Below are 22,233 nucleotides of genomic sequence, written 5' to 3' on the forward strand. Positions count from 1 at the left end.
TGTATTTATAAAAACTTCAAAAGCAACTCTGGCCATTGTTTTGTGGCCATTTAGATCTCATGCCAGTATGTTGTCTGACTGCAGTACAGTACTTCTGTCACTGCATCTGGTAGCCTTTCCCAAAACCTTTGCTTTATTCCTTTGGTCCTCCTGATTGCGGTGAGTAAAGTGAAAAGCCATGGATTACCACTTGCTTTCCTGAAGTCATCTTAATTAATCTTTGGAATTCTTTCATTTATTCATCCCACTTATATGACATCTACCACTTCATCCTTGGCTGGTATGCTTACTCCATTTTGTCTTGTCTCTGCTATAATATCAGAATTAACATGTCTCCACATAAGTAATAACAGAATATTTTGCTAGCTCCTTTATACCTTGCCTTCTGGACGTAACATATGTCCATTTGTCTTCTTGTTACCATTTCTTCAACATATTTGCTTGCATCTTTTTCTTTGTAGCCCCACCTCCTCCACTGAAAAATGCTTGAAATCTGTTTTGAATTTGGTCTGTTATCATTTTACAAGTTTTGAATGCCCTGATTAACAAATTCAACTGACAAGTTTTTCTATGTTTGTGATTGGTAGTTGACTAGTAATTAACTCATTTTGTGTTTTATCACATTGCAAAAATTTTTACTAGGAGGAAAAAATGTAGCATATTCAGTGGTGCCTGATGTGTAGAAACAGAGAAGGTGTTTTTTAGGGAATATCCAGACTAGTCAGTGTACAGTAATCCTTCAATTTTCTGCAGTAATAGAGTCAAGGACCTGCTAGATAAGGTCAAATAAAACTCTATGGATGCAAAACGGCAACTTTATACCCTTACTCTTCTAACTTGTCAATACTTAGGGTTGTGAAAAAGAAAGTTCTTTATTTTGTATTTTTTCAAGAAAAAAGACCTTTTTATTATTTTTTCAGTTTTCCTTGCATCCAGTTTCTCAATTTTTGAAGATCTTACTTATGGTTAGTACAGGCAGTCCCCGGTTTACGACGGGGGTTCCGTTCTTATGCCATGTCGTAAGCCGAAAATCGTTGTAAACCGAAAAATTGTCGAAAATTGTCGAAAATTGTCAAAAATCCTAAGAAAACCTGACTTTTAATGCTCTGGGTGTATTGAAAACGATGTAAATTGCATTTTTATTGAGTTCTTCATCAAAAAACCCTTCAAATTTTTATTATTCTGCCATTTTGGAGCCATATTTCTTCCGTCGGATCGGCGTACGCGTGGCGTAACCCTGGAATATGCGTCATAAACCGGGAAATAATTTCTGATGAATATATCTGAGAAGCGTCGTAACCTCGGAACGTTGTAAGCCGGACCCATCGTAAACCGGGGACTGCCTGTATAGACACTCATGTTATGTAAGACTTGCACCTTCCTTCTAGATTAGAGGAATCATTGAAATAAGAATAATTTTTCGCTATCTGTTTTAATATGATTTTTCCCTTTTATTGCTGTGCAGTAAACCCCCTGTATTCACATTCTCATGATTGGCAGACTCAAAGATTCGCGGGACTTTCTGTAGAGCATATCTATAAATTATTTGCGAAAAATTTGGCAATTCACAGACTTTTTCGTCAAGAAATATTCACAAATTAGTGTATTTTGATGTTATTTTCATGAATAAATAAATTTTTTATGATAAAAAAATGATTTACTAATTTTCAAATAATAATAATAATAATAATCTAAGATCAAATAATATTTAACTCAAAGAGAGAGAGAAACTGGTTTTCTTCCATCCATTCAGAACGGACCTGGACCTCATTAAAGCAAAGATAGATGCTCAGAATTGATACTATTGAATTATTAAAATTATATTAAAGTACTATTGAAATTAATTAAAATGACATACAGTGTTTGGGATTGATAGTATAAGCATTAGTAGAGGGTACATTTTATGATAAAGATTTACAGTACTAATTTTCAAATATTAATAGTAAGTTTAATAAGATTAAATAATAACATTAAATAATAAAATAAAAATTCTCTCTCTCTCTCTCTCTCTCTCTCTCTCTCTCTCTCTCTCTCTCTCTCTCTCTCTCTCATTTAGATGAGAGAATTTTTCTGATGTAATATGTACATATTTTTCTTTTGTATGATAAAACAGGTTTTGATGTAGGAAAGACCTGCTTTTGGTAGTTGCTGTTGAGTCCTCAAGAGGACCAAACAATCTTTAGAGAATGATCAAGCTTGCCCTACTATTAAAAAAACCGTGTCAAACTAGTATAACCTATCTCAGCTGACATGAAGCACTCTCCCACCTTAATGGCATACAGTTCAAATATACTTTTATGGGTAAGCCTGCCTGGTAATTTCCAGCATTTTTAGGCACCATCAGCCAGACCCTCCAATGCCTCTTACCAGTACAGTACTCCTTAACTTCTTTGCCTACATGTGGCAAAGGAACTGCCTTTAGGGCATTACTGAGCACTTTCCCTTTAACAATCTGCTACGGTTCTACTTTAGATACTTACTGGATTCTGGGCTGCAACGGATGACCACAGGGAGTTCTTTACATTACCAAGAAAAGCTACTATATTTTAACTAAAATCTGACTTAACAAGATTGGTTAAAGCAGATCCGTAGATGAACCAATCAAATGAAAAAATGCTGGCTTAGGGACTTCTTCCTGTGCAGGAAAGATTACATAAATTCAAACGGTTCTCTTAATTAATTATATTTACATAATAAACAGATCAGAAGAATGATGAATTACGGGGCAGGTAATAATAAGGTCCTGCTAAATGAATGAATCCTACACGGGATAAATATTCCAAGCCAGTGATGCCTTCATAACAGGAGCATCGCAGAGGGGTAGGCTAAGGGGGTGGCATAAAGCCACTGCACATGGAATAGAGCCGAGATTTGGTTCCACAGCCAAGGCTGATGTGCAATGAGATGCAAGACGGTTACTTGCAAAAATACTAACATGCCCAAAGGGAACTGAGGGAATGCACAGGTGGTGCCAAACAACTCGGTTTCAAACACTAAAAGCACAACTGCATTAACACTTAACACTTGGATATTTTATGTATTTTTTGTCATAGTACTCTTGTAATTCTACTGTATATACTTTTATTTATGGAAAGGCAGTGTGCATAAAGTGTGTATAGAAGGATTGGTGAATGTTTCTGGCTATTATTTTTATTCAAAATTATTATTTTGGGCATTCATGATCATGCATATGACTCTAGTCTTCATAAATCAGTCAATTAATTGTCTATTACTTAATCCTACAGTGCAAGTCATATAGTTTTTAACCTATAATTAGTATGCAATTTCTGTTAATTAGACTTGTGCTGCTCATACCAGAAGTATAGAACATCATCTGGAGTGGCTTTCTGTACTGAATATTCTCCAGATATTTAGATTTTGCTTGAATCTCTCCCCTTTTACATTTCTTGGTTGCATCAGATTTGGCCGTGATTTCTAGTGTTTCACTATTTTAAAGTGCTTCTTGGGTTATTGACTATCTTAGTTTGGATGAGTTTTAAGCATGATTAGTTTCATGTACTGTACAGTGTACTGTACTCTGCAGACAATAGACAAAACAAATATGATCTTAGGAATACAGTTTTTTTGGGGGCTTAGATGTTCTTTTCCTCCAAAACAAAGCAAATGCACTTATTAACGTAATGAAACTATTACAGTATTTTAATACTGAATACTTTATTAACAAAAAAAAATTGCAACATATTTGCTTGAAAATTTTGGTCAGAGGCACAAATGAATGCATTCATCACACTTTTAGGCTTGAGATGATATCTACTAAAATTTTATTTTATTAAATGTTCTCTATGATGTCGGAAACTCAGGCAAGAGAGCCTTGGATCTTGACAAATTAATGCATGTGTGAGTTCCCATTATCCAAGTTTGAGACTTGATAGGAACCTTTTCTCAAATGAAGAACTGCATTAGTAACTATCTGGTATTAATGTTAACAATTTTTATGAAAAGTAGAATAATAGGAAAAATTATTGCACTTTAATCTTTGTTTTATCTGTACTGTTCAGTGTTTCACTTTCATTTTTCAGTAGTTCATTACTTTGATCAATTTATTGTTTACCAGGTTGTTGAAAAATAAGGTCACTTTGATTTAATCTTTATGCTCTGCAAATTTGCCCATGACAAAGAAAGTTCATCAGTGTAAGAATTTCTTATCTCTCAGACTAGAGGTGGGATGTGAAGTACTTTATTCGATAAACATGAAGCACCTTATGGAAATATAGCTAACGAGTTCCCACTTGTAAGGTTTCTGTATTTGGTGGCTAGTTTTGTGTAATTAGATTGTTGTTGTCACTTACTGTTAATTAAAGTGTTTTTGTCACTTACAGAAGATTCTTGCAAACCTTTAGCAAATAAATTTTCCCATGTGCAGGAGTGTGCTATTTCTCTCCTGTGTTTGGGTTATTTAAGGGACATTTTCCTAAAATTTAATGGAATCCCTTAATTTTGTTAACTGAATCGGACATTTGAATCTGGAGTGCATTATATCTGTAATATGTTGTAATTGTACTTTGTGCCTTTGTTTTAATCAAATATTTCTTAATTTTGTTACATTTCTCTAAATTGTCATTATTTATTTAAACATTTTTCCTATTAGGGTTACATCCCAAGTGCTGAAGAATGTAATTTCCATGGTACATACCAGTGTGGTATCTGTAAATGTGATGTGAACTACTTTGGCCGTAACTGTGAGTGTGATGCCAGTACTCCTTGGGGAACTGGAACCTTTGATGACTCCACTTGCCGTGAACCAAACAGTTCATCCATATGTAGTGGCAGAGGCACCTGCCACTGTGGTGTATGTCAGTGCAATGTGAGGGATAATGTTGATGAGGTAAGACTTTTTGTGGAATGTTGATATTTGTAACTGTGAAGTGCATATTGTGATGGGGTATCAGACTAAAGAGTTAGCTTTTTATTGCAGTGTTAGTTAACTTTACATGTGACATTTTGAAATATTGAACTGTATCAGGCATCTTGTTTATGAGAATTGCCCTTTGAAAGTTTCTAAAACAGAAAATTCTAGGAAGTAATTATCATCTAATTATTATTGTAGGTTGTTGATGGAAAGTATTGTGAGTGCACAAACTTTCTATGTGAACGTCACAATGGATTGCTTTGTGCTGGACCTGATCATGGAGAATGTGTGTGTAATAAATGTGACTGTAAACCAGGCTGGAAGGGACCTGCTTGCACTTGTGAAGACAGCATAGACAATTGCATTAATCCAGGTGAAGTGCCTTCAGTTTTTTTTTTTCTTAATAAATTTTTAATACCCGTTTTGTAAGTTTGCATCTGACTTTTTTCTCAGAGATCCTGAATCTTGGATTGAATGTTGTTACTTACACAAAAAATCAACTATTTAGCTTCTTTGAGACTGAAGCTGTGGCAAATGATTAAAGAATACGAAAAATAGGACATCTATGCTCTATACCTAACATTTTTTGTTGATCTGCAAAAAGAATTTCATATGAGTAATTATCACTACTTGACAAAGTACCCAGAAAAGTGGTTGACTGGAGTTGTTTGCAGCAGAAAGGAATTGCTGAGAAGTTCATTAGTATGATAAAGGTAATAAATTAAAGAGCAAGAACAGTAGTAAGGACAAAATGCAGGACAGCTGATGCTTTTGAAGTAAAGGTTGTATCACATCAAGAAATTGGTTTTAAGCCTACTCCTCTTTGTAGTTGTAATGGATGTGCTGAGTGAGCAGGTGAGAGGAAATATGCTGTGGAATCTGCTGTTTGCATATGGCATGGTTTTAACAGCAGAAACAGAAGAGGTGCAAGAGAGTTACAGGGCTTGGCAGGAGTTCCTGGAAAGAGGATTCAAAGTCAGATCTGCAAAGACAGATGTAATGCTAAGCAATAGGGAGGGAAGAGATAAACTAAAAGTAAGGTCCAGAGGTGGCAAAGAATCAGAGCAAACAAATACTTTCAAGGACTTGGGTTCTGTCATAAGCAAAGAGGGTGGATGTAAGATGGAGGTGCAGCAGAGAATTAAGTAGCTTGGGCTAAATGAATGCAGGTTTCAGGGGTGATCCTTGACAAGAAGAGTCCTTTGAGACTTAGTATACAGGCCTAAAAAACAGTGATCAGATCAGTGCTGCTGTATGGTGCAGGCATGTGGTCAGTGTGTAGAAAAGAGGATGGAGCCCTGGAAAAGACACACATGAGAATTTTGAGATGGATCCTTGGATTGCCACTGCTGGAAAGAATTGAAAGTGAAGAAATAAGAAAAAGAGTAGTTGTTTGTAAAATAACAGGCAAATCCAAGAAAAATAGGATGAGGTGGAATGGTTATGTGGTTTGCAGGGGTGAGGATGCTCTGATTAAGAAAGCATTTAGTATGGCTCTAGGGGTAGAGTAAACAGAGGTAGGCATGACATTGTAAGAACAGACATGAAGTTGCTGGGTGTACAACACACAGATTCCCAAGATAGAGCTATGTCGAAAAGGAAGACTTGAGTGGCCGACCCCATGGGGAGGGGCCAGGATGCGTGGGGAGTGGTAGGATGGGCATTGGACTTCTTGAGAACTTTCACAACTTTTATCAGCTTAAAAGCATCAACATCACTTAATGTTGTTATGTATATTGCTTTTGAGTGGCATAGTATTATGGGTGGGGGTGGGGTGGTAGGCTAGGGTAAGTGATTACACAATTCGAGGGATGGGAGAGCTGAGTGGGAAGGGTGGGTGGGCCTTCCCAGCTTCAGCTGTCTCTCGTCATTTTTCACTTCATTAATTAAAAAAAATATTTTGTTTTATGTTTTTTCACATTCACTGCTTTTATTTTAAATAAGCTTTCTTGAAGTTGAAAAAATTACACAGATTATGAAGTACAGTAGTATTAGTATAAACTGCCCATCTGTGTTGTGTCAGAAGTTTTCTTGCCAAGGTGATAGTACCCATCACCTCAGTCTGTTTATGTGTATGCATACACCAAGTATGTTTGCATGAGTGTACATAGTGTATGCATCAGGTTGAGGTAAACTATAGTACAGGTAGGCGATGAGTTATGACAGGATTAGGTTCTTGCATTCGTGTCGTAAGCCAAATTTTGATGTAAATTGGTTTGCAATTTAGCATACAGTACAGGTATGTATGGGCTACCGGATAGCCCAAACTCTGTTTACTTACAGCCTCCCATGGTTTTATCACCATGAATATATTTTATCACCATGAATATATTTTTATACAGTAACTTTCATATTGTTCTCTACAAAAATGCTTTATATTCATTTTTTGACTTTGAATTTAGTAAATTTGCCTTTTTACACTGTTGTGTTCCCTACCAAGCATTGTGTCGTTCATGTATTGTAGAGACTAAGATTTTTATTGTGCTATTTTCGAAAAATTTATTAGCAAATTATCATTAATCTTCTGTTTTATAAGTGATCATCGATTTCCCTTTTAGCCACGCAATATCAAGAAAACCTTGTGTATGTAACACCGTGTGTTTACGTCTAAGGTATTTGTGGAGTTTTGTCACTTAAGACACCTACGCAAAGACCCGCTGTTTAGCTTTTTTTTATTTTAATTGAGTATCATACTTATATATTTACAGTACACAGGAGGATATTTTATCACAGGTATAATTCTTGTAACTAAGTGATTTTCCAAAGCATCTCAATGTTTTGTAACTTGTGTCAGAGCTTTGCAGTGGCGCAACACAGCCACAACAACTAATTAATAGTATTTCAAACCTTTATTCACCTTATAAAAATACCACTGTCACTATAATGTGAGAAGGTACTATAGACAAGATAATTTTCCAAGTGTGAGAGAGTCAAATCAAGGGGGTTATTGAAAGATGGCAAAAAAACTATAATTTTAATACAATAATTAAAAGACAGAAATGATTACCCAGACCTCAAAAATTAACATAAATATATGAAAAACCAAAACACCCTTAAATTATAACCAAATCAATCACACTAATTAAGACAGAATACAACACTTTCAACCCAAAAGGAAAGGGGGTCCAGAAAGGAGATTATTCGGAAAGACAGAATATCCTAACAAAATACACTCTAATAAAACACAGTCTCCTCTTAGATAAGTGCACTAATCTCCACGTTTGGAGATACACATCAAGCCGTGATCAGATTATAATTTAGTTCCATAAATCCACTGAAGGGTCAAACTTGAACAAGGTCCACAGGGCTGCAGCAGAGGGAATAGTGGCCACGATGTACCAACAAAAATGGTTAATGAGGGTTTTACCTGCTCATCGAGAGTACCCCCAGGCTATCATGAGGCCGAGGGCTCCGGCAGTATAATGCTGAAGAACAGCAGAAGGGCATACGAATGCAGGGATCCAAAATCTTCAGGTAATCCAAATATGTAAATAATCTCAAGGCAGGCCAAGAAAACATTCCTCTCACCAGGCCAAGACTCCCAGACAACACCTCTGGAAAGCCCACTGCAATCGTTATGGACACACAAACAGGCTTGGAAGAAAACACAAACATTAGTAAACGAAAAACCAGACAATGGATGGCGGTGAGGAGTAGCTAAGAGGAGGAACTAAAAGTTAATCAAAATAACACTTTACAAAAACATCCACTTAAACTAATAAGCTAAATTAATGAAATTACAGTACAGTGGATACTGACACTTGCCATGTGCTTATATCCACATTTCATGTGTATTGACGGTAATCCAGCGGTAACTGGGCCCAAAATAGAATTAGTTTAACCATATGTCAGTTGACTGATAAATGTCACACCATAGTAATTCAGTGCAATATTGGAAAGTACTGTACCATAACTGATATTGAATTTTGCCACAACCTATTTCCATTTCATCATAATGATACAAGAACGTTTTTACAATGTTTGTGTATCATGTTTGGGTCACATGTGTTTGGTGATGTTTACGTTTTCACATTTACTGTTGAATTTTTTTGTTAAATTTTATTCAAAGAATGATTATTAACTCATAGTTTTTGCAAGGCAAATGTTTTAATCTTTAATTGTTTTTCTTTTATGAATTCATCAAAACTATCGATGAACTTTCTTGTTGCCTCTTCATCTGCACTCACTGCCTTTCCTATTACCCAAACATTATGCACACAGTCTTCTTGGATGGTAATAAGGCTTAGTGGTGTTCATTTTTTATTTTGGTCTTTTATTCACGTCTTCAGTAACTGCTCCATTTGATAGATTGGCCCTTGCCTTTTCTTTGTAAATACAGGAGAGTTCCTTGAAGCAAAACTTTTTAACAGCTGAATGTATGCATTCATGATCCTTAAGAATTGTCAATGCTGTTGAAGCTGGCTGAATTGTGGATGATGAAAGTGCCCTTTCTGTCAAAACACTGCGGCTTTATAAAACTTTTTAAGCAGTAAACGAAGCACAGGTGACAGCTATTGTTCACTGAACTGATACTAACACGAGACAGTGTTCTGAGAGAGAGAAGTGAAAGCAGATGTGTGTGTGTGTATGTGTATGTTAGGCGGGCCACAAACTATCAAACTTGTTCATTCTTACACTGCTACAGACTGCAGCCAGTGTACAAATACATATTAGTATGCCTCAGAGAACTTAGACATAAACATTTTAGATGGATGAATATCAGACTGTTAGTCAGTCCTTCCAACGTAGCCATACGTTCTCAAATTGTTTAATTGTATGATCATATGCCATGCTGTATATACACGTTTAATAGTGTGTGACCTGCTTTGCACACATAGATGGACTGCTACTCATAAGCGCTGCCTCCTGCACGATGTTTTGTAAATTTTTATAGTTTTCTTGTTTTTGTAATTTTTTTTGCTACTGTTGTAAACACAGATTGTCGACATTAAGTTGCCCGTGTTGTAAGTCGATGCCTATCTGTAAGTGCTTGCTGTGTATTTATGTAACACTGCATACAAAAATTTACGACTTCTTACTTGTCCAAAACGCATTACAATTCAGCTTAGGCAGTCATTCATCACTGGTTGAAACCTTGGGTAAACAGGTAATGCAGTATGTGTACTAATGAACATTATTATATGAATCACATTTTATGGAAGGTTAGTGACTTGTAATAATATAATCATGCACAATGAGAGAGAGAGAGAGAGAGAGAGAGAGAGAGAGAGAGAGAGAGAGAGAGAGAGAGAGAGAGAGAGAGAGAGAGAAATGCAAACTGCAGTTGTCATTAGCTTAGAAAAGTTTGCAATTCACACTTGACTGTTGAGAGAGAGAGAGAGAGAGAGAGAGAGAGAGAGAGAGAGAGAGAGAGAGAGAGAGAGAGAGAGAGAGAGAGAGAATGCAAAACTGCAGTTGTCAGTAGCTTAGAAAAGTTTGCAATTCACACTTGACTGTTGAGAGAGAGAGAGAGAGAGAGAGAATGCAAAACTGCAGTTGTCAGTAGCTTAGAAAAGTTTGCAATTCACACTTGACTGTTGAGAGAGAGAGAGGCATATTAAACTGACAGACATTAATACAATTGCTTACAGGAAGTGCAAATTACTTGAAGACGTTGCCTGTCCATATGTCACAAACATTTAGTTCTTCACTTTCCATTCAGTTGTAACTGTTAAATTAGATTGCATTGGGGAGCAATAGGTATTGCATGTCCATACAAATCCAAGACGCAGCAAAACAATAGCATTTAGATCTTGTGTACTTTTGTCAAGTTGTAACTGTTAGAATTGTTTTTTTTTAATAACACCTATTTACAAATATTAAAAATATTTACAATGCATTTTGTCTACTTAAACACACCTGCAATCAACTGGGTAAGGCAACAGTGTGATTAGCTTACACCCTCCTAATTCTCATAAATGTACAAATCGAGATCAAAAGAAAGGTATATGGCTACTTAGCCACACTGTTCGATTGTTCTACAGGTGTCTTTGTAGAACTTTAACATCCTTGTCTAATGTCTTGGAGTAACGCTTATACGGTATCTTCACTTAACAGTGGTTGCTACTTGACTACTACTAGCTTTTTTTTTTCCTGCTCGAGCTAACCCACAAAGGGAGGTTGTTCCAACAATATTTCTGGATCGGGTCCCGTGTCAGCCGATGAAAAAGTCCATTCAGCACTTATTTCTAGGTAATTCCGTTGCTAGATACCAGAGAAAGCTAAATGAAATGCTGGAGTTACTACCCCCAGAGCGAGCTCCATCAGATGGAGTCATGTATGGAAAAGGGTGAACTACAAAAACACGGAACCTTATCCTATAGAGATCCCAAGGTCAAAAGTCCCACAGGGAGGTGCTGTTACAAACCCATGTACCACCCGTGGACAGCACACAAAACACTGCTAGCCGCATTCCATTTCAGCAAGCACCATCGTTCACACGTTTTTTCGTTGTGCGTTTAATCTTGTGCCTTTTTGCTCATTATGGCTTCCTCACAAGGTCTTTCGTCACCTAAGTTGAGTACCAATATTTCGTTTTTTTTAGTTGAGGCGATTGAGGCTCCTTATTTCCCTTTAGTTTAATAATTAAAGGGATTTATAACACCCGTCTCGATCTCCTCTCACGGCATCACGTGACCTCCATGCGTGGTTCGTGATCTTGGGTCGCCCTGTTTTTCAATCTTTTCACGGTTCCTCTTCGTGTTTAGGAGCATTTTCCTTTTCATGAGGTCTAATTAGTGATTTTGATTGACTAACGTTTGTTTCCCTTTGCTTCGAGTTGAGGGCTGGTGTTTAGGCGTCGGGCTTCCCCTCGAGCCTATTCGCTTTTATCAATTCATTTACATGCCTTATTTTTGCCCTTCTCTTCTTCGTAGCTTCTGGGAATTTTATTTTCGTTTGTACTTTTAAGTTTTTTGTTTTCCCTTTAACCCAGTGTTCGGATGCATTTGATATTTGATGATTATCATGGATGTTTCTTTTGTTTCAGGCGGCCATTTCCTTCACGCCCACATCGTGTTGGGTATGGTCCTCCTCTTGTTTTGTATTGATATATTTTTACTTTATGGGTTGGTGTTAGCTTTGGTTTTCCTTTTTGGGGCGTTAGGCTGTCCCCCCTTTTTCCATAAAAAGGGGGATGGTCGTTCTTTCTTTCCGTTCACATGCCCTTCTAGGGTTTTGTGTTCGTTTTTTCCATGCGGCGCTTTCCTTAAGTTTTACCAGGGTCTTCTCCTTTATGTTCCCTTCCCTGTTTGACTTTCTCGTGAGGCTAATAAGCCTCTCGTTAAGCTGGAATAGCGAGGGACCTCATGTTGCTTCCCTCTCCCTGTTTCGGCTTTTGGCGAGGCTAATGAGCCTCTTGGTTAAACTGGGATAGCGAGGGGCTTCATGTAGCCTACCCTAGTTTGGTATTTACTTAAGGTTAGTTCTAGTTTTTGGTTATGTCGACCCATCCTTTTCCTAGCCTATAGCCTGTGCCCCCTTCCTCTGCATTGTTTGGCCTCTCCTTGGTACGGTCCGTGACTTTACCTTTGTACTTTCCCCTCCGGGGACTGTTAGTGGCCGGAGAGCTTCCCCTCTCCTGTCCACCATCTTTGGCCATCTTTATCTCCCTGTCCCCCCCTTGGAGGAGGTTGTCCCTGTTCCTCTCCTGCTTCTCTCGCGTTTGCTGGGTAACGACTCAGTCAGCGTGTGGGCGGGAGGACACGGAACGCCCGGATTGTGCATTCCCACTCTGGTCGTTCCTTTTCGGTTCTTCCTCCGGGTTCCCATTCCTCCCCTTCATACGCCTTTCTCCGGCGTGTCGTTTAATTTAGCGACACCGGTTCAGTCCTCTTCTTCGTTGCCAGTTAGAGCTTTCCGCCTGACTGTCTTCGTGTCGGGCTCTTGACGTTCCCTGACCTTAGCTAACTACTGTCTTCTATCGGAGCGCATTCCTTGCTTCCCTCCGGCGGTTCTAGCATTTATCGGTCTTCCGTTATCGCTAGTTTCATATTATTTTTAGTTGCCGGGAATACGCTTTCTCGGACAGTTTAACCTTCCCATTTCATTTCACTTTGTATCCGTCACTTACTTTAAGGCATGTTACTCCGGCTAGTTCCGGTAAATTTATTATTTTTGCTTGTATGAGTTTTTACCAGGTTACCTCCCGGATCATTCCGGCTGGTTTCACGACTTGGTTTAATACTGTGTTGCTCCGCACACTACTCCGCACCTTACACAGTGTACTCATAATCTCATACTCTTACAGGTGGTACGCTGCCAAGAAGAAGGGTGCTCCGCAGCCCTCCATCAGGCCAGCGGCCACGGTTTGTCGGTCTCACTCGGATGTGCGGTCCACGTAGGGGATCTTATTGTTTGGCACCCTGACGGATGTGATGTTTGCTACGCTCTTTACGAGCAGGCTATCGATGATTCGGTAGGTGATCATGCATCTTTCCTTCTTAGCCAACTATAATGTTTACATTTTTATCGATTCCCTCCGCCTTCGGTAAGACCACAATAATGTTTTTCTTCCGGCAGGCTGACCGCAAGTCTCGTGATTCTTCGATTCAGGCCCTTAAAGTCTGGGTTAGCGGCTTTGGGCGCAACGTAGGAGCTGGCAATCCCTACATACTCTCGAAGGACATTTGTAATGTCCTTTTTCCCGGCGCTTGGATCACAGCTTCTGTCACCGACGAGGTTGCTGCTCCGTTGATTGCCGGGATTCGGGAGTTGACCCAGCCCTCTCCAGACGGTTCGGCTTTGAGCGGCGCGCTCGGAAGACGCGGGCGGAACTCGATCTCGCCTTGAGTCTCCGAGCATTATCCCAGAGCATCAGGCAGGTAAGGGGGTAAGTGAGGCAGGTTCTTCACTGTTTAACTCTCCTTCTTCCTCTGTTGCTTCTTTTAAAGGCTTCTCTAAATCTTCATACCTTTCGGGCACGTCTGGGTCTATTGCCCCGAAGGTGAAGTCCTTTAAAAAGAAAACCTTACCTACTCCGGCAGGCCGATATGGGGTCCCTCCGGCGGCGGCACGGACGACGAGCCCGTTCCGTCGACGAGTACAGCCTCCCTTCCGGGTCCCAGGCGGAGCCTCAATCACGCCAGGTAGTTCCCCCTCCTCCTTCTTTGGATACACTTCCTTTCTTTGAACAATTCCTGGAAAGAATTGACGCGAGATTTGAGAAGATCGACGCGAGGGTAGACAGTAAGCTGTCTGGTCTTGCTTCTTCTTTTCAGTCTCTTTCAAGAAGGTGGAATCTCAACAACGTTCTAGGCATTCTGTTCCTGACCCTTCCACTCTCCCTCCCTTTGATCTAGGGAATCCTTGGCGTCTCGCCCTTTATGCTCCCGTGCACGTAAGGTACTCTTACCATAGAGGGTTTAGGCACGAGGAGAGTGGAAGAGTTAGAATTCTATCCTCCAGACCTGACATCTCCCTACACTGGTTTTGCCAGGCTGAAGGGAGAGGTTTGGAACAGGTCTGATAAAGTCCCTAAGGAGACGGTCATCTATCCTAGGGACCAAGCCCAGTCGTCTTTGATGAGGACCCTTACCACGGAGTGGCAAGCGGAGAACACTAAGCTCACACCAGCTAAGGGTGTTCACTATGTTCACTCTCAGTGATGTTCTCCTTCTCCCTTGCGCTTCGAAAGTGGCCTCCCTGACTAGCCAGGCTTGCTTCGAAGGTAAACTCCTTCCTCATCTCCGTGAGACGGACCCTACATCGCTCGTCTTTCCCGGAGGCACCGACTTCTGGAAGGGAGCCCCTAATACGTTTACGGTGACTCGGCTTGACCCAGACTGCGCCTCTGATCTGTTCAGTGAGCAGCTCCCTAAGATCCCGGAGTCGCTCTTGAAAACAGAGGCTGATACTAAGGAAAGGCTCGCCAGGTCTTTGAACTCTTTGGCTTTAGCGGAAGCAACTTCTTTGGTTTATAGAGAAGATCCATTATTCCAGGTCTTGACGAAATCTCTCTTGGCGAGTTTTCAACAAGATCTGTTTGACTTTATGACTGCCCGACTGGCCTGCCGGAAGCACATCTTTTCAGCAGCCACAGTTCGGCATGAACCAAATAAGCTTCTTAAGAGTTCAATCTGGGGTGCTAATCTTTTCCCACAAGAAGAAGTTGATGCAGTCTTATCTGAGGCAGCTAGGTCAATCAAAGCCTCCGTTCCCGTTGGGGCCTGCCCTATAAAAGGAAACAGTCTGATCTTGCCAGCCCTCCCACCAAGTCCAGTAAGAAATTTAAACACTTCAAACATCTTCCAGCTCAGTCCTTGGTCCAGGTTCCTTTACAAAGTCAACCTTCGACCTCTTCCTCCCATCCTCCACCTCAGTATGTCCTGGTAAACCCGGCACATCAGTCTTTGGCTGCTCCTTCCTATGTCTCCTCCCCAGCTTTCAATCCTGCATATGAAAGCCAGGGGAAATTTCGCCCCAGACATTCAACCAGAGGCAATAAGCCCCGTGGCTTCGCTCAGGGAAGGGGAGCCCCCCGCTCCTCTCCCAGGAACAGGGGAGGTAGAGGCTCCAGAGGGGGGAAGCAAACACAGGACCGATGACATACATCCTGTGGGCGGGAGGCTGTACCATTTTCGAGCTCGATGGACCTTCTGTCCCTGGGCTCAGAGTATAGTTTCAAGGGCCTAGGCTGGAGTTGGATCGACAATCCCCCTCCACCAGTCAAGTTTTATCAGGCTACGACCAAGGATCTCGAGGACTTTGTGGAGGATCTCCTACAGAAACAGGCTATAAGGAAAGTGAGGTCTCTGAAGTTCCAAGGCAGGCTCTTCAGTGTTCCAAAGAAAGGTTCCAACAAACGGAGAGTAATTCTGGACTTGTCCCGTCTGAATTCCTACATTCGTTGTGACAAGTTTCGGATGCTTACTGTCTCCCAAGTTCGGACCCTACTGCCCCGTGGAGCCGTAACCACCTCTCTAGATCTTTCCGACGCCTATTATCACGTCCCGGTTGCGAGAAGGTTCTCCCCCTTTCTGGGGTTCAGGCTCGGAAGGCAGGCATATTCCTTCAAGGTGATGCCTTTCGGCCTCAACATAGCCCCAAGGATTTTTACCAAGTTGACAGACACGGTCGTACAGCAACTCCGATCTCAAGGGATTATGCTGGCGGCGTGTCTCGGCGACTGGATCATCTGGGCATCCAGCGTCGAGGAATGCCGGAGAGTTACATCCGTGGTGGTCGACTTTCTAGAATCCTTGGGCTTTTGTGTAAACAGGGAGAAGTCCTGCCTGGTTCCCAGCAGTTGTTTTCAATGGCTAGGAATCCAGTGGGATCTGAATTCTCACAAGCTCTCTCTTCCTCCTCCCAAGAGGAAGGAGATAGCCAGAGCAACCAGACAGTTTCTCAAATCCAAAAGGGCCTCTCGGCCGACCCAAGAACGAGTCTTGGGCTCCCTTCAGTTCGCTTCGGTGACAGACCTGTTGCTGAAAGTGAAACTGAAGGATATCAACAGAGTGCGGCGGAGTCGGGCAAATATCAGTCTCAGGGACAAGGTGTCTCTGATTCCCCACATCTTGAAGAAGCGACTCCGTCCTTGGTCGACTGTCAAGAGCCTGTCCAAGTCAGTCCCCCTTCAATTTCCTCCTCCGGCGTTGGTTATCCACACAGACGCCTCCTTAAGCGGGTGGGGAGGATATTCTCAACACCAAGAAGTACAGGGGACTTGGTCCCTCATGTTCCGCCAGTTCCATATAAATGTTCTGGAGGCCATGGCGGTCTTCCTTACCTTGAAGAAGCTTCTTCCCCCCAAGAAGATTCACATAAGACTGGTTCTGGACAGCGCCACGGTAGTCCACTGCATAAACAGGGGAGGTTCAAAATCGAGCAGGATCAACCAGGTAATGATTGCACTTTTCTCCTTGGCCTGCAAGAACAAGTGGCACCTATCTGCCACCCATCTTGCAGGGGTCCGAACGTCGTGGCAGATTCTCTCTCCAGGACAACTCCTCGAGTCGGAGTGGTCCTAGACAGGGCTCGTTCAATTGGATCTGCCAACTAGTTCCGGGTCTGGAGGTAGATTTGTTCGCAACCAAGCTCAACAACAAGCTCCCTCATTCACGTAGCTCCCAACCTGGACCCTCAAGCTCTTTTCACGGACGCAATGTCATTGGATTGGAACAGGTGGAAGGTGATCTATCTGTTCCCTCCAGTGAACTTGTTGTTGAAAGTCCTCCACAAACTGAGGACGTTCAAGGGTCAAGTAGCTCTAGTGGCTCCCTACTGGCCAAAAGAGCAGCTGGTTTCCTCTTCTACTAGAACTGAAACTTCGCCACATCCGAATCCCCAGTCCGAAACTAACACAAGTAGTACAAACTCAGACTGTGTCAGCTTCCTCAAAAATCCAAAATGCCCTGGCTTTGTGGACTTTATGAAGTTTGCGGCTCAAAGGGATGCTAACGTTGATCCTGTCAATACCATGTTCTTAGAATCAGATAAGCGGGCCTCCACTCTTCGTCAGTACGACTCAGCAATTAAGAAACTAGCACTCTTTTTAAGAGAATCTGAGGCTACAGTAATGACCATTAATTTAGCAATCTCCTTTTTTAGATCACTGTTTGAGAAGGGTTTAGCCGCTAGTACTGTTACTACAGTCAAGTCGGCTCGTAAAGTGTTCTTGTATGGTTTCAAAATTGACCTCACAGACCATTACTTTTTTCCATCCCTAAAGCATGTGCATGTCTGAGGCCAGTAATCCGTCCACATACGGTTTCCTGGTTTCTAAATGACGTGTTGAAGTTAGCCTCAGATATCGATAATCAATCCTGCCCCTACCTTTCCTTGTTGAGGAAAACGTTGTTTTTAGTTAGCCTGGCTTCGGGTGCTAGAATTTCGGAGCTGTCTGCACTCTCTAGGGAACCCAACCACGTCGACTTCCTTCCATCAGGGAGGTTTTGCTGATTCCTCACCCTACCTTCCTGGCCAAAAATGAAGATCCGCAGCATAGGTGGTCGCCTTGGAAAATTCTTCCTCTGCCTCTAGACCTGTCCCTGTGTCCAGTTCATACTTTCAGGGCTTGTTTAGACAGGTCCTCTCACATCTCTTCTGGGCCTCTTTTATCAGGGAAGGAGGGGGTAATCTCTCTATGTCTGCTATTAGACAACAGATCCTTTACTTTATCAAGCAGGCTAACCTGACTCAGTCCCAAAAGTTCATGATATTAGAGCTGTGGCCACCTCCATTAATTACTTTCATTACATGAATTTCACGGATCTTACCAGGTACACCGGTTGGAAGTCACCCTTGGTTTTCAAACGTCACTATTTGAAATCCTTAGAAGCTCTTAAATTCTCAGCAGTCGCGCAGGGAACGTTGTCCCTCCCTCTGGTTCCCTTTCTGATTCCTAGTCATTTCCTCCTCCACTGCCTCAGTTATCCCCTTACGGTCATTTCAGTCAGGCTTGCCTTGACTTCTCACCTGGCTGTGTTATCCATGTATTTGTCTAAATGACACATTTAAGTTATAAGGTTTTCAATATTGTATAGTTATTTTGTTTATGTACATTTTTCACATTGTCAAGTTAATTTTAAGCTAACATCAGTTTCTTTTGTACATTATTGCTATTGTTACTAGTGATTAAAAGTTTCTTTTTGGACCTTCGGTCTTCTGTTCCCCCTTAAATTTTTGTCTTTTTAGTTTAAGAATTATGTTTATTTCTCTGTTAATTTTTCATTGGCTGACACGGACCCGATCCAGAAAAGGGATTTTGACGAAGGAAAAATCTATTTCTGGAGAGGGGGACCGTGTCACCCGATGACCCACCTCCATCATGTGTCATGTCCCTCCCATAGTAAAACATCATTCTAGTGGGGTGTTGCTTTCATGGAATGCGGCTAGCAGTGTTTTGTGTGCTGTCCACGGGTGGTACATGGGTTTGTAACGGCACCTCCTGTGGGACTTTTGACCTTGGGATCTCTATAGGATAAGGTTCTGTGTTTTTGTAGTTCACCCTTTTCCATACACGACTCCATCTGATGGAGCTCGCTCTGGGGGTAGTAACTCCAGCATTTCATTTAGCTTTCTCTGGTATCTAGCAACACGGAATTACCTAGAAATAAGTGCTGAATGGACTTTTTCATCGGGTGACACGGTCCCCTCTCCAGAAATAGATTTTTCCTTCGTCAAAATCCCTTTTATGCTGGTTTAATTATTAATTACTTCATTATTTCATTTGATTTACACAAAGTTATTTTACTATAAATTAATTCTAATTATAATTAATTCAATTAATGGATATCAAAGCCAAATAGCCATTATATTTATTAAATTACTAACGGTTTCGTTTACACATTTAATACTTCAGTCATGAACGAAACTCAAGGGTGCGTTTTTAGCAACATTTATTACCTTTAAGAGGAACTAAATTTGTATTAGGAATACACAATAACAATTCCATCATCCTGAAAGAATTTTCCAACATAACACTCTCTCTCTCTCTCTCTCTCTCTCTCTCTCTCTCTCTCTCTCTCTCTCTCTCTCTCTCTCTCTCTCTCTCTCTCTCTCTCTCTCTCTCTCTGTCCTTTTGTCATGCATTGATCATTTTATTTCAAGTCAATGTCTCTTAATAAAATAAAGAGTTATATAGTAGTGTTTACCAGTAAACATATTGCATTACTTATTTACCCAGGTTTTCAACCAGTGTTGCATGAGTGCCTAAGTTGATTTATGATGTGTTTTGGATAAATAAGGATTTGTAAATTTTAGTATGCCAAACCATATCAATTCACAGCATATGCGTACTGAAGTTCACTTAAATGTGATGCGTGCATGTACAGTATTTATATGTATGTGAACAGAGACACTGATTAGAAAGAAAAGTTGTGATGCAGCATAGGAGCTGGGCAATGTATACTGATTCGTTATTTCGTAAGCTGTTCAAGTTTTCAGTTTGCTGATATTTCAACTCGGTGAAGATTGTTTGATATTAAAATTAATGAGTGTGAAAAAACAAAGTATTGTTAAGATGAATGAAGTGAATGAATAGCATGAGACAGTTAAAGGTGGCAGTACACCAGCAGCCAAAATAAAGCAATCAACTCTTGAGCTTTGCCAGAGTATTTTTATGCTTTTAAAGTTTGCTAATCAAAAGTGCAGTACTGTATGTCTTTGCAGTTAAAGCATCTTTGACACTGGGAAATAAGTTAACATACAATTTTGTTTTTATTTTCGTTTCTTAATATAAGCACTTGTGAACTCATTTTCACCATGAGAGTTACCCATCAGAGGTGGGGGAGATGGAAGGGAGTGAGAAGGGGAGGAGACACAAACACACACACACACACACACACACACATAGTGTGAGAAGAAAATGTAGTCATATCTTTCTCACCTACTCTAAAGTGATAAACCAAATGACATAACATCATGACATTGTTTTTTTTTAAACTTCCAAGCAGATTGAACCCTACGCAGTTCTCCCCACTCACTCTCACTGGCTTGAAACCTTTGGTAAACAGGTCATTTAATGTGTTTTCTGATAAACAATTAGGCTATATACATCACATTTTATTATAGGATATTAACTTTAAATAAAACATTGCTACATAGAGAGAGAGAGAGAGAGAGAGAGAGAGAGAGAGAGAGAGAGAGAGAGAGAGAGAGAGAGAGAGAGAGAGAGAGAGAGAGAGAGAGAGAGAGAGAGAGAGAGAGAGAGAGAGAGAGAGAGAGAGAGAGAGAGAGAGAGAGAGAGCTTACATAAATGAAAATCACTTGAAGATAGATATTGCCAGCTGAAATAAAATGAAATGACACCCATAAAAAAGGCTAGGTTATGCATTTAGTTCTTGTTCACTTTTTGTTTAGTTATAACCATGAAATTAAAAAGCATTTTGGGGCAAAAGATATTACATGTCCATACAAGTCGTACAACACATTAAAACAATTAGAAAGCATCTCTCTCTCTCTCTCTCTCTCTCTCTCTCTCTCTCTCTCTCTCTCTCTCTCTCTCTCTCTCTCTCTCTCTCTCAGTTTTGCATAAAGCTCTCACCTTAATGTGATTACTGCAATATAAATGTGTTAGTCAGTAAATAAAGAGTATTCCATATTTACCAAAGGTTTCAAATAATTATTTAGAATTAGCCTAAGTTCTATTAGCTCAGAATATGTTTCGGATGTTCTAAAGATTTTGTAAATTTTTATATCATTCAAAATAAATAACAACATTGTATAAATAAATCTTGAAAAATCCCTGTGCACACAAAGACACAACATTTGAATGAATTGTTGGTAAGGTATTTTTTGTGGAGGTACCAAAATGCAGTAATGAATGGTTAGGTACTTCATTCATATAAACTCAACATATTTTCTTCACTTTTTCTATCACCACTAAAGTTCCAAGTTTTTTGTGCTATAAAACTCAAAATGAGTTCATAATAATCACAAGCCTGGACAAATTGGAAGGATTGAATTCTTCAGTGGGGTCATATGTAAACAGTTAAAAAGATGCCAGCCCCAAAAAACTAATAACATTTCTAACCCCATTAGGGAATACTCTTGATATCATGAGGATGATTAATAAAAAAGAAATTGAAGTAATATATGTCTTAAATTTCTTTACAGATGGTAACACCATTTGCTCTGGTAATGGAGTGTGCGAATGTAATCAGTGCAAGTGTAATGAAACAGAAGATGGGCGATACTCAGGGAAATGGTGTGAAGATTGTCCGGTAAGTGACCATCAAAATTTTTATACTTTAATTTATAGGTTTAAAATCTTGCTTAGAAATAACAACTCATTATTAATTTTTTTTAGCTATGTTCTATGGATAGTTTTAATTTTTGTAGGGTGAGGAATAGACTTCTTAAAATAGCTATATAGTTTTTAGGAAACTAAACTATTTAGCATTGTATTTCTTCCACGTATGTAAATTGTTCATGTATTCTTTGAGTAGAGTGGTTAATGGGTTAGACATTTTGAAGAATACACTCTAAATATAAGTCATGCAATTGTTTTTATTAGTTTTTTCGTGTAGAGTATGCAATTATTAGTCAAAATTGTAGATTCAAGTACTGATTATGAAAATCCTAATCTTGAAGTTGCCTAAGTCTATGGAAGGCATTTTTGAAATTCTGAAGTAGTGATTTACTTTGGAAAGTCTCATTTCAAATGTTTAGCAATGGTAAATTGGTTCTCTATATTGAGCTTCTTAAGTCATCAGATCCGGTATGTATTTGCTAAATTGTTTTTGGGTAAAAGATTTGCCTAAAATTCCTGTTTGTAAGTCTTGAAAGGTAAAATTGCTTTAAAGGAATGTTTACTGCTTGTCCATGTACATGAAAGCATAAATTTGATATATGCAAGTTAGGGTAATGGTATGTAGGTGACAAATGTTTAGCATACTGTATATGGAAAACTGCGATGATCA

The 22,233-nt window shown here is 40.0% G+C and overlaps 1 protein-coding gene across 4 annotated transcripts in view; it reads left to right on the forward strand.

Moving 5' to 3' along the window:
- The window catches only part of mys (myospheroid), a 233,752-nt gene that overhangs the window by 163,168 nt on the left and 48,351 nt on the right, over positions 1-22,233 (forward strand). For all 4 annotated transcript variants that reach the window (XM_067091665.1, XM_067091663.1, XM_067091664.1 and 1 more), the window contains exons 11-13: positions 4,610-4,846; positions 5,069-5,243; positions 21,428-21,534. In XM_067091665.1, coding sequence (XP_066947766.1) covers positions 4,610-4,846; positions 5,069-5,243; positions 21,428-21,534 — 519 coding nt within the window. The remainder of the gene's footprint in view (positions 1-4,609; positions 4,847-5,068; positions 5,244-21,427; positions 21,535-22,233) is intronic.

This window comes from Macrobrachium rosenbergii, chromosome 48 (assembly GCF_040412425.1).
Source record: "Macrobrachium rosenbergii isolate ZJJX-2024 chromosome 48, ASM4041242v1, whole genome shotgun sequence".
Classification (NCBI taxonomy): domain Eukaryota; kingdom Metazoa; phylum Arthropoda; class Malacostraca; order Decapoda; family Palaemonidae; genus Macrobrachium; species Macrobrachium rosenbergii.